General features: G+C 39.0%; 1 protein-coding gene across 7 annotated transcripts in view; it reads left to right on the top strand.

Moving 5' to 3' along the window:
• TBC1D32 (TBC1 domain family member 32) overlaps window positions 1-13685 on the top strand; it is a 180926-nt gene that overhangs the window by 157660 nt on the left and 9581 nt on the right. For 5 of the 7 annotated variants that reach the window (XM_075126666.1, XM_075126669.1, XM_048844670.2 and 2 more), the window contains 3 exons: window positions 1002-1156; window positions 3643-3783; window positions 8269-8457. In XM_075126666.1, the coding sequence (XP_074982767.1) occupies window positions 1002-1156; window positions 3643-3783; window positions 8269-8457 (485 nt within the window). The remainder of the gene's footprint in view (window positions 1-1001; window positions 1157-3642; window positions 3784-8268; window positions 8458-13685) is intronic. The other 2 variants (XM_075126668.1, XM_075126670.1) reach the window with 2 other exon arrangements.

The following is a 13685-nucleotide window of genomic DNA, read 5'->3' as shown; positions in this document are numbered from 1 at the left end:
GGAATGTATATTCCTGTTTTTGTGTCTTTTTGTAACTTAAGGTTTAGCCTAGAGGGATTCTCTATGTTTTCAATCTGATTACCCTGTAAGGTATTTACCATCCTGATTTTACAGAGGTGATTCTTTTACTTTTTTTCTTCAATTAAAATTGTTCTTTTAAGAACCTGATTGCTTTTTCATTGTTCTTAAGATCCAAGGGTTTGGATCTGTGTTCACCTATGCAAATTGGTGAGGATTTTTATCAAGCCTTCCCTAGGAAAGGGGGTGTAGGGTTTGGGAAGGATTTGGGGGGGAAAGATGTTTCCAAGCGGGCTTTTTCCCTGTTAGACGCTAGGTGGTGGCAGCAATAAAGTCCAAGGGCAAAAGGTAAAATAGTTTGTACCTTGGGGAAGTTTTAACCTAAGCTGGTAAAAATAAGCTTAGGGGGTTTTCATGCAGGTCCCCACATCTGTACCCTAGAGTTCAGAGTGGGGAAGGAACCTTGACACATGCACATATTTGTTTACTGTTATAAAAGTACTTATGGGTGTTGGGCTATTAGTGTTAACTTAAAATAAGCATTCAAGCACCTAGGTTTTGGTGTTTTTGTTTGTGTTTTTCGAAGGGTCATGGCAGAATTACGTGGAATTTGCAGAGAGGAAAATTAGTTCAAAGTCTAGGGGCCTAATTTATCACAATGAATTTTACTCCAGTTTTATACTGATTTAACTTTAATGGACTTTTTATGTTCAAGAAACCATCTTCAGTGTAGCTACACTAGTGCAACACCGTAGTTGCTACAATAGGACCCTGGGTCTACACATCTTGACATTGTTCTGTTTGGATTGTTATATTAACTTCCAGATTCCCATTTTTTTTAAAGTACCTGATTTGTTGTGATTCACAATCTAATTTTTTTTTATTATTATTTTGCTGATTCTTTGTTCCTTGGAGAAAAGAAACGTGGTTTTATGCCAGCAATAGTTTGTTCTTTGTCAGAGTTCCTTAACGTTCTCCTACAGGTTGTCTGCAGCAAGGTTATGCTGGCTATGACTGGTTTGCGTCTTCTGTATTTCTGATAATGTCAGGAGAGAGAGAGAAAACATTAATATTTCTTCAACAATTTTCCAGTCTTCTCATCTCAGCATTTCTCTGGCTGCAAAGACTGCATGTTTCCGTAAGACTTTAAAAGCTTTTCTTTTTAAAGGTGGCTTTGAAATTTTTTAAAGGAATGTTTATCAGTTTCACTGAGTTATTGTTTCACTTTTCATTAAGATCCTCTAACTGAATGCTTGTCCCTTAAAAATTCTCTCAGAAAAATATAGATTTGACATTTGTTCAAATGGTTGTTTAAAGGCTATGAAATAATGGGTAGGCTAATGGCAGTGTTATTGAAAGTTAAAGTTGGCAATAAAATAAACTTTATTGGTTGTGTTAAATTCTTTGTGTAGGGAGAAGGTACTACTGAGTGGCCTTTTTATTATTATTACACTGTGCAAGTTCATTGTTTTGATTATTAGCTTTGTTGTATTATAAAATCAATAAAAGGCACAAAATATCAGAGTTGTACAGAAAAATACTAAAATGCTTTAGTAATTAAAAACTTCTGTACTGACCAAGTACCGAATAATTCCATATTTCAAATGGCTGGTATTTAAATCAAGCTAGTTACACAAGCTCCATAATTTTCATCCTTTGTTAAATATGATGTCATCTATTTTAAAAAATCTCTTTTGTTTGGTATTGTACTTTGTCAGGTTCTGTGACTGGTGTAAATTAAACTATCAGCTATAGTCAGTCACTGCAAAATTGTGGGCTTATTAAATGATTCTCTAGCTCTTTTTCAAGAGGGTGTTTGTATATTTCCAGTTGTAGTACATACCGTATGACTAGCACCTGGTCCAATTCTGCTGCTGTTCCAGCACAGAGAAGGTTGGCTTCATTTTGTGAGTCTGTTTGTGCTGACCCTCCTCCGTACTGAGGAGTTTGGTATCTTCATAGCTAAATTAACAAGTGTGGAACCTCCAGGCAAAAGTATAAAGCAGTTTTAGGCTAAAGATCCCCACATTAAATGTTAATTAGCTCCACCAAAGCATTAACATGTACAATCCAGAACTCAGCTCTACCTCCTCTTTGCCCCAAACAGGAGTCTTAATTTCTCCCATTATGTAACTCTCCGTCTCATCTGAGGTGTCACCTATATGGAGTGGGAGGTTGTACTATACATGCAACCTCCTGTGAGCCAGGACCCAAAGGAAAAAGAAGGAGAAGTTCAAAGGAATGCACGTCTTCACCAAGCCAAAAACACATTACTTACAAACCACACACCCATCTACCCAGCACATTCCACACTGGTAACCTTTCATTCCCCACTCTCCCATTCAAATAGAACTTCACTTCTACCCTCCATATATATTCTCCTCCACATACACACACCACACCTGGGCAAATCATGACAGCTCCATCCAATTCTCTGTCCACTACATAGGATTGCAAAAAGCATCTGTCATAAATATAAAGGGAAGGCTAACCACCTTTAAATCCCTCCTGGCCAGAGGAAAAAACCCTTTCACCTGTAAAGGGTTAAGAAGCTAGGATAACCTCACTGGCACCTGACCAAAATGACCAATGAGGAGACAAGATACTTTCAGAAGCTGGGAAGAGGGAGAACATCAAAGGGTCTGTGTCTGTCTGGGTGAGGCTTTTGCCGGGGACAGAACAGGAATGGAGTCTTAGAATTTAGTAAGTAATCTAGCTAGATATGCGTTAGATTATGATTTCTTTAAATGGCTGAGAAAATAAGTTGTGCTGAATAGAATGAATATTCCTGTCTGTGTGTCTTTTTGTAACCTAAGGTTTTGCCTAGAGGGATTCTCTATGTTTTGAATCTGATTACCCTGCAAGGTATTTACCATCCTGATTTTACAGAGGTGATCCTTTTCTTTTTACTGTTTCTTCTATTAAAATGTTTCTTTTCAAGAACTGAATGCTTTTTTTCATTGTTCTAAGATCCAAGGGTTTGGGTCTGTGGTCACCTATGCAAATTGGTGAGGATTTTTACCAAACCTTCCCCAAGAAGTAGGGTGCAAGGGTGGGGAGGATTTTTGGGGGGAAAGACGTTTCCAAACAATGCTTTCTCAGGAAGCCAGAGAAACGTTTCGTGGTGGCAGTGGAAAACCAAGGGCAAAGGGTAAAATAGTTTGTACCTTGAGGAAGTTTTAACCAAAGCTGGTAAAAGTAAGCTTAGGAGGTTTTCATGCAGGTCCCCACATTTGTACCCTAGAGTTCAAAGTGGGGAGGGAACCTTGACAGCATCAGTCTCCTATTCTCCACTCCCTCATTTATAAACAACAGTCTCTATGTGTCTACTTGGGCAATGAATGGGGAGGGGAATCTCACCCTTCCTACTCACAAAGTTAACATTCATTAAAACATATATGTAATAATGAATTGGGCTGTCAACCAAGAGAAATAGCTTGTAAACCTTTTTGTTTCTCTCAACAGTTTCTCTCTCTACAGTTTTCCACTCATTTTACCACACTTTTCTCCTGCTTCTGGTACCAACGAATATTTACTTATTTAGTAGTGTCTTTTAAAGTAAAATCATACATTTTCTTCTGTAGTAAGTAACAATTATTATTTGTTGTTTGCTTTGTTGGTCAGGTACACCTATCTATTGACACAGCAGAATCTGGCATCCACCCCATCTATTTTTGCAGTGCTCACTACATTGAGATGTTGCTGAAGGCTGAGTTGCCACTTGTCTTTTCAGCTTTCCACATGTCTGGTTTCACTCCATCACAGGTAATTTACAAAAGCATATTAAAGCATTGTTAAATGTTTGACTTAAATCCACAAAATCAAGGCTATTCAGAGAAGGTTAAAGCTACTATAGCTCAGGTACATAACAAGCTATAAAACCCAGCCACAATAAAATGACTAAAGAATAAAGTTTTAGTCTTCAGCCACACAAAATAAATTGTTGTGAAAATCAGATAACTATTCATTTTGTAGGCTTTTTAATATAGATTTTTATGTTTAGGACTAAAAGTACACAGTTAAAACATTTTAAAATGGAAAACAGTTGACTTCAATGGAACTATGCCAATTTACTTCAGCTGAGGAGCTGCCCCTTCCTGTTTTATGCAAAAGCTTGACCAAAATGTGCTGGATTTTTTAATGGAATCATAAGGGGTAAAAAAATCTCAATGGCACGGTCATTTCCGGTAAGGGGCTAAATTCTGTAGTACATTTGTATTGTATAAGACAATTCAGCTTATATTGGAGTTAAATTTCCTGATATCACAACCAATCATTACAATTAAGTGAAAAAGCAAGCCCAAATCCATATATTAATGTAATATTAAGGCTGAGATTTTACTCAAACACAGCAACCTTAGGTCCTCTCATGTGTGTTTCCATCGTGCTTTGAAGACATAAAGTCCCATGTAAGTGCTGTTGCTTCTAGAGATTTACTCAAGGCTATGGATGAACAAACATGCAGGCTCTTCTTCACCACCTTACGGGTGGGGAAGGGTGCTGAAAAAGATCAAGAAAAAGTCTTATAGTTGCACGGGGCTTAACTCATTGAAAAGGTCATTTTGTGCCAAAATTTGGAGGCCCAAGTGTGTTCTTTATGGGAATGGATGTGGATGTGATGCAAGAATTGATTAAAAGAGAGAAAACATGAACTCATCAAGATTTACAATGTCTGAATTTGATTCTACTTCCTTATGTATACTGCTCAGCCTTACCCATAAAGGATAAAATTTAAAATATAAGAAAAAGCTGCCTTTCAAAGTGAAAGGAACGGACTGTTTTTTTTTAAAATGAGAAAGGGGAGGAAGTATAATAGCACAAGGCATCAGTTCACACATGGCCTGATCCAGCTGTTGTTGAAGTCAATTGTCCTTGTCTAATTTAGGATTAAAAATGTGGTGTTAGTACCTGTTAATGAACCTATCCTTACAACACACTTTTTATCGTCCTTTAGACAAGCATAGTGAGCAGGATCTGGCCCCAATAAAGGTTAATTGCCTAAGTTTCAGAGATGCTGAGCATTCCCAACTCCCACTGGATTCTCATTCCTACAGGACAGATGTTCTTATCACAGAATAGCTCAGATGAAGCGAATGAATATCTTAGTATTAAAGCATTGGACTGGGATTCAAATATATGACAGCTTTTCCTGTGCAATCTTGAGCAAGTCACTTTAAGGCCTCATTATCAAAGGTGTTGAGATCAAGAATTCCCAAGTCAATGAGAGTTGTTGCTGCTCAACTCATCTGAAAATCAGTTCCTGAATTTCTTTATTCTTCAGCTCCCCATCTGTTAAGTGGAGGTAGTAATATTGCCCTTCCTCCACAGGGGTGTTACATGGATAAAATCGTTGTACGTGAGGTGTTGAAATACTACAGTGTTGAGCAGTTGAACAACCTATTAACTAAATAAATCAATATTGGTATTAACGCCTTTATTGGAAGTCTCAGCAGGGATGTTAAAAACTCAGTGAATATGGAGATTGAACTAGACCTCCATGCAGTCCCTTCAGGGTCAGGGTTGACGCATACTGGTGGGGCAGCGTAGAGAAAGATACTGCACAAGCAGAATAATGCACGCTATTAAGTGGAATAGAGGCTTTCCCTCCAGGGATCTCACTTTCACAAACACTGCATTTACTTTTAATAATAATAAATAATCTGTCTTTTGAAAAATATATGAGATAATTTGTATGCCAAGTTTTATCACAATTCACAGTAATACCCACGGCAAGAATAAGCTTTTAATGGAAACACGTAACTAGAATGGACACCACTGTAATAGGCACACATCCTCTGGCTATATTATTGTGTTATTTTATTGCAAAAGATAATGCTTCATTTAACTATGAAAGCAACTTTAACATATATAAATGTCAGTGTACAGGAATACACAACTGAATGCAGTCTCATTCTAAAGCATAGCCATTGTAATCTAATTAGAAACACAGTACTTTCTGCTGCTTCATATTTTTAAACACTTAGGAGCTGATTAACAAAGGATTTGTGGTCTAGAGCTAAATGAAGTGTGCTGTACACAAGGGATTAAGCAACAAATTGTGATTTAGAAATGGAAAATACACAAGCTGCTAAAGCCTGTCTCCCATACCATTCAATTAAATCCGAAGCTGCCTCAGGGAAGGACCTACCATTCATTTACAAGGCACAGAAATTCTTTAATTTAAAGGGAAACACACATTAAATATACCTTCAAAGACCTCCATGCCATTTAAAAAAATCTTAATAAAATTAAATACATAAAGAATAGTTTATTTTTTCTGTCATTAAACTTTGAAATTTGTGTTTCAACTTAAACAATTATAGATTCATAGATACTAAGGTCAGAAGGGACCATTATGATCATCTAGTCCGACCTCCTGCACAACGCAGGCCACAGAATCTTACCCACCCACTCCTGCGAAAAACCTCTCACCTATGTCTGAGCTATTGAAGTCCTCAAATCGTGGTTTAAAGACTTCAGGGAGCAGAGAATCCTCCAGCAAGTGACCTGTGCCCCATGCTACAGAGGAAGGGAAAAAACCTCCAGGGCCTCTTCCAATCTGCCCTGGAGGAAAATTCCTTCCCGACCCCAAATATGGCGATCAGCTAAACCCTGAACACATGGGCAAGATTCACCAGCCAGATACCCAGGAAAGAATTTTCTGTAGTAACTCAGATCCCACCCCATCGAATATCCCATCACAGGCCATTGGGCCTATTTACCATGAATATTTAAAGATCAGTTAATTACCAAAATCATGTTATCCCATCATACCATCTCCTCCATAAACTTATCGAGTTTAATCTTAAAGCCAGATATGTCTTTTGCCCCCCACTGCTTCCCTTGGAAGACTATTCCAAAACTTCACTCTTCTGATGTTTAGAAACCTTCGTGTAATTTCAAGTCTAAACTTCCCAATGACCAGTTTATATCCATTTGTTCTTGTGTCCACATTGGTACTGAGCTTAAATAATTCCTCTGCCTCCCTGGTATTTATCCCTCTGATATATTTATAGAGAGCAATCATATCTCCCCTCAACCTTCTTTTAGTTAGGCTAAACAAGCCAAGCTCCTTGAGTCTCCTTTCATAAAACAAGTTTTCCATTCCTCGGATCATCCTAGTAGCCCTTCTCTGTACCTATTCCAGTTTGAATTCATCCTTCTTAAACATGGGAGACCAGAACTGCACACAGTATCCCAATTGCCTGTATAGATGTACATTAATGGATTACATGCATTGGGTTCTTCTCTATAGCAGTGTCAATTGGGGCTGAACATGCATTATTTCAGGGCCAGTGATATCAAATGAGGATCATGGTCCCTGCTGCACCTCAGTTCTTTTTGACTATCATAAGCAGTGAGGTCAAACTTCAAAGCTCACTTCATTATCCTTTTTCAAAACCCCTTTTTCCTGTTAGAACAATAGTTGTTAAGAAGAGAATACATTTAGGACAATTAATCTGGAGGTTTTTTCACTTTATGGGTCATTTTGTTTTGTTGGATTGATTTTGTTGGTTAGGGCAGCACTGTTATGTATCACTTTTGCATTGTTCCAAGCCAGACAATATTGAGACCAACATGTCTGAAGCCAGTAGCTGGCTTTGAATTATTTTGGTCTTATCCTTCTCAGACCACCTCTTGGAGAGTCACTTGTTCTTTTGAATCTCCCAAGAGTTGTGAGCCATATGGGAAGTTCTCAAAGGAGAACAATGGTTACTGAGTGTGCTAACTGCAGTTGTTTGAGATGGTTACCCACAGGAATTCAGACTCACTGTGTACCTTCTTTAGAGCCTCAGGTGAGGGAGTCTTGAATACATGGGAATGACTAAAGGGCATTGGGAGCCACACCTCTTATGCTCTTACATCCCAGTACAAGGGAAGAATTTAAGACCAACACTGCTTGCTACAAACTTTTGGGTTTGTGCACTAGAGGCACACTTTTCTTAAGAGTGGGGATCTACACAGGCTTCTCTTCAAGAACCACAGTTACTATGGTAAATAATATTTTTTATTCAATATACCAGCTACGTAGTGTATCCATTTTAAATGCATATATTAAGCCGGGGTTCTCTGCCTGTTAGTCATGACCACCAACCTATGGGTTGGGTAGGGGTTCTAGCTAGATCCTGGCTGGATGAGAAGGGGGCATAGGATGGTCTTGGTGTTGAAAAGAGGTTTGTGGTATAGAAAAGTTATTAATTTATCAGTGAAATACTGTAGGAAATTGAATTTGTTTTTATATTTCCCTAGATTTGTCAGCAGTGGCTAGCTCAGTGTTTCTGGAATTACTTGGACTGGAGCGAGATCTGTCACTACATTGCTACATGTATTTTCCTTGGTCCTGATTATCAGATCTATATGTGTATATCTGTGTTCAAACATCTTCAGCACGATATTCTGCAGCACACACAGACCCAAGATCTACAGGTTTTTCTCAAAGTAATGTTTTTTTTCTTCAGATTACCAGATTAGAGGAAAGCTACACTTTCCAGACTGAAAAGAGATGCTATTTTGCCAAACAACTGAATTTCCAGTATTGGTTTTATTTTCCTCTCATTCCTCTCTCTCCCCCTCTCTCTCATGTCTGTTTTCCATGAGGAACAAAGGGCCTTCACCCGCCTACTATCTTTGCTGATCTCCTGCTGCATTCTTAGCTTGTTCCCATGTCATTCTGATAGCTTTCAGTTCTGCTTCTTTTGTGTATTTTCATGTTATCCTTCGTCTACCTCATTGTCTCTTCCCCTGGGAATTGCAGTCCAAGGCCTCTACTGCTGTGTTATTCAGGTCTTTCCTCCATCTATGTCCTAGCCATCTCATTTTTTTAATGTAATTTCCTTTCCTATTGGTTTCTGTTTCATCATTCTCCAGAGTTGTTTGTTTGTGACTTTCTTTCTAGCCACCTGATACTGAGGATTTGTCTAAGGCAGCTGTTAATGAAAACATGGAATTTAAATAATGTGCTCATAATAAGTCTCCAAGTTTCAGTGCCACATAGTAAGCCCAACTGTACAGTGGTGTTATATATTCAAAGTTTAGTTTGGAGGGAAAGATTTCTGTTTCTCCAGATTGGCTTTAGAGTTACAAACGCATGTCTAGCTTTTACTCTTCTGGTTTTAAAGTCTTCATCGGTTCCACCCATTGTACTTACAGTGTTACCAAGATATTTGAAATAGCAGACTTCTTCTTTGTCCATCTCGGAAATTTCTGTTGGTGTTTCATGTTGTGTGTTGATTCTCATGGTTTTAGTTTTCTTGGTGTTGATTTTTCAGCCTTACTATCTGTGCAGAGGCCTGGCAATCATACGTTTGAGCTTTCATGTCTCTGTTGGTATGGTATAGCAAGTTGATGTCATTTGCAAAGTCAAGGTCCTGTTAACTTGTGTGGCAGTCCATTATCTGACCCTGTAGTCTTTCTCATTACCCAATCCCCTATCAGTAAAAAAGATCATAGGTGACATAAAACAGTCTTGACTGACACCTGAATGATTTAATCAGTTTGCTGCTATGTATTTCTTGGCACGTCATATTTTCATAAAAGCTCTGAATGATGTTCACATATTTCTAAGGGAAATTTCCATAATGGCACAGCAACTTCCATAAAAGAGTTTTATCCTCTGTATGGCTTTTTGGAAATCTATAAAATCAATATGAAGTGGTAAATGCCATTTGATCAACAGTTCTGTGATGAAACATAGGGTTGATATTTGATCTATACATTATTTCTCTTGTTTGAATAATACCTGTTGTTGAAACTGTGACCCTACCACTTTCTTTATTCTGTAGAGAATAATACCTTTAAATACATTAGTTGGAATAGACAGCAGTTGAATGCTTCTCCAGTTTTTACCCCTTCCTGAAGTCTCCTTTCTTTGGTAGCTTCACAATATGACCCTTTTTTCACTTGTCATTCGCTTATACTGTAGGGGTCTTACAATATTACAGTAGGTATGATACATAAGTTTCAGTATGATGTACTGTATTGCTTACTCCTGGGGGGATTCTGCTCCAAAAAATTCAAAATTCTGCATATTTTATTTGTCAAAATAATGCAATAGACTCACACCAGTTTCAGTTGTTTGGGTAATTTATTTAAACTACAAAACAGAAAAAAGTCACAATAACTATTTAGCATTTCCTAAACAAATGAAAGTTAGTTACAAACAGTTAGTAACTAATACTCTGCATTCCAGTTATAATTCTGGAATTTCATTGAAATTACATTACAGAACACCAAACAGCAAAAAAAAAAAAAAAAAGAGTGTCATTTTAAATTGCTCAGTCTTTCACACATGAAAGTCATGCAGTTTTGCTAATCATTGTCCTGCATTTATGTGCAATCCAGGATTTTCATTTAAATTACAGTACAGAAAACAGAGCCTTCAAGTTTTTCTCACTTAGTGATTTCCTTCTGCTTGAAAGGATCAAATTGTACAGTGAAAAACTTCTCTCTGCATCTGCAGAATTTGAGACAGCACGTATGCAATTCAAGGCCAGTTTGGTGATATTTGGAATTCTCTGTGTCATTGAAAGTCAAAACACTTGGAGGTCAACAAAAAATAGGTTGACTTTGAATAGCTTCAGGAACAATCTTTTCCCTTACAATTTTAGCTTCCGTTGAGGTACCTCAGAAAAACCAGGTATTGCTGGCAGATTTTTTTTTTTCATTTTTCTGTGCAGGGGGCACAGAAAAGTGGGGGCTATATGAATTCTGGAATTCTGTCAGGAGTAATTGCTTTCTTGTTTTTCAAACCACGGCAAGGCATTTTGAGTGTACTAAAGGCATTAGAATGTGAAAGGATGTTGACTTGTTCATCATCAACATCACCTTTGTTATATAATTTTTTTTAATCAGGAAAAATGGTTCATATAACTTATCATTTGTAGTACTGGTGTTCATAAAATGGAGATTCTCTTATATTATACACTAGAAGTGCCACCCGCATGCCGCACTGGGTATCCAGTGCTGATTTGTGTTTGGAGGGGAGTATGATTGTAAGTGCTTTGAGGGAGAGTCAAAGGGATGAAGGTAAGAGAAAAGAAAAGGAGATGCCAAGACAACAAAGGAGGAAGAGAGCGGCAAAAGAAAAAATAAATCTTTTGTCAGGAACAGTGCATCTTATTATTTACAGACATAAAGAAAGTGGTTAGGGTTTTAGAGGAGGGACAAATCATCGGACTAAGGTTCTTTAAAAAATTCTCTCTTTCACATTTTAGCTCCTATTTTTTTAATGTATAATGGAAAAGATTCTTGAACCCTGAAAGGGTACATGTGACTATTTAGAGAATTTTAAGAGTTAGGGCTAATATTATCAGGTGCTGAATGTAATGCTTGTCTGTAGCTTCTTTTTTGTGTGCAAATGAAACTGTCCTCATATTTTAAAGGATTTTTTTTAAACTGGAATAGTAAGGTAGGCCAGTATGGAAAGACAGTGGTAGTTATAAGCAAGATAAATAATTTTTTGCTGACAAATCATGATCCTTTCCTTTAGAAAATATAAGTGGCAGCGGGTAAAAAAAGAAAATATACAACCATCAAGCACTATACCATATCTTTGTATATGATAGATAGAGAGGGTTGGGGATTCTATACATATCAAATGACTCCTATTAATAAGAAATGGAGGAGATGTAGCACATCTAAAGAAATGGGAAAATGTATATTCAACTCCTTTTGCAATTACTATGCATACAGCAACTTTTAGACTTCCATTTTATGAGTGCTGTTTCAGTACAGTAAGTGAATAATCCCTGCACTGAGAAGTTAAAACTCAAACCTGGACTTGTAAATTTCAAGAAAACTAGTAATTGACCAACAGCATTATGGGTATTAAACCTAATTAACCCTATTGACAGTCCATAAAATTGCTGAACTTGAATTAAAAAAATAATAGAGTAGATCAGTGGTAGGCAACCTGTGGCCCACGAGCCACACGCGGCCTGTCAGGGTAATCCACTGGTGGTCTGTGAGACAATTTGTTTATATCGACCATCCAGACAGTTTGTTTACAACGACCGTCCGCAGGCATGGCTGCCCGCAGCTCCCAGTGCCCGCGGTTCACCGTTCCCGGCCAATGGGAGCTGAGGGAAGTGGTGCGGGCAAGAAGCAAGAGAGACAGACTTTATCCTTTTGGAGGAGGCCTTATTTGTTCAACATTCTATATTAAAAAGCTGGAGACATCAGATGCCAATATATCAATCACTGAAAAGAAAGGAAAAAACTCTGGGTTCTTCTTCAAGGAGTTTCTCTGGGGGTGCTCCACATTAGGTGCCTTGATGCGCTGTGCTTGCAATAGGAGATTTGTGGTAGCAGTGCCCAGTTGGGCCGCTCTGCCGTCTCATGCCGCTCTGAATGGTCACATAGCGGTGCACAGCCAACCATTCACCTCTGTTGGCTTGAGTCGGAGCAATCAGCAGCACCCTTTCTTACCTCAGATAAGATTTATAGTAGCTAGTTCATAGTGATAGTGTTAGCTTAGTTGTACTTAGTTCCCCTATCCCCTTGCATTACTCTAATTTCTTTAAAATTAAAAAAAAAATTCCTTTACTTTCCCTATCTACTCCTGCCTCTCTCACAGGTATACAGTCTTAGTCTCAAACAGGGTTTACCCTTGTTTTTTCTCTCTAAGAGACCGACTCTCAGGCATGCCCAGCTCACCTGGCTTTAAATGCTGCCTGACTTGCAGACTCTCCGTACTGGTCTCTGACAATCGTGCTCAGTGTGTCCGCTGCCTTGGTGAGACACACGTTACTCAAAAGTGCCCATACTGCAGAAAACTGACAGCTAGGACAAGAAAAGCCAGGGATCTTCAACTGAAGCACCTCATGATGGAGAAATCCCTCAGGCCAGCCTCCAACCCTGAGTTCAGGACACCCCCTGGCCAATGGTCACCAGCGGCAGCCTCTGACAGGGGCTCCACTTCAACAATGGCTACCAAGGAGCCTGCTCCTAGAAGGGCTACCAAAAAGCAGTTGTAGATATCCCCACATCAAGAATCGCCTAAAAGGAAGCAATCTCCAGTTGAAAAATCTGCCCCAGTACTGATGGCACCGGGAGCACTGCACCACGAAGCACTGGGAACCTCCGGCACTGAGAGTTCTCAAAGAGCTAAAAACCCTCTGCCAGCAAGCCATAATGGAGGTTCACACACTAAAGTGAAATCTTCCAGCTTGGCACCCATGGAGCTGAAGAAAATCTCAGCACTGAGCATTACAGTGGTGCCACTGCTGTATCTGTGCCTCACAGCTCTACATCCTCGGCACCTGCAGCTTCAGCTCATGCTTCCGGGCTGTCCACCACACCGTCTCTGGCACCACGCCTCACAGTTCCACAGCAATTTGTGAGGCATGCGGACCTGATAGTGGTCTTAATTCCTGAATCTCCTCTACTTGACACCAAGGGTACCCCATCTAGATCGGTAGTAAGCCAGCTGACTACTCCTTGCTGCTCAGCCACCACACTGTATATCTGCAGGTGATTGGTGATGAGGAAGAAGATGATGATGCAGTAATAAATACTCTTCAGAACTCCTCACGCAAGGCAAGACCATTTCATCACCAAACACTTGCAGATAGACGAGGATGGTATGGTCACCCATGGGCACTGCCCCCCATACCATTCCCACCTTACTGGTCCTACTGGGATCCATGGGAAATGTGTAGGGCTCAAAA

Source organism: Caretta caretta, chromosome 3 (assembly GCF_965140235.1).
Source record: "Caretta caretta isolate rCarCar2 chromosome 3, rCarCar1.hap1, whole genome shotgun sequence".
In the NCBI taxonomy this organism is placed as follows: Eukaryota; Metazoa; Chordata; order Testudines; family Cheloniidae; genus Caretta; species Caretta caretta.
The sequence above is the reverse complement of the archived record's forward strand: the minus strand, read 5'-3'. Positions and strand labels throughout refer to the sequence as shown.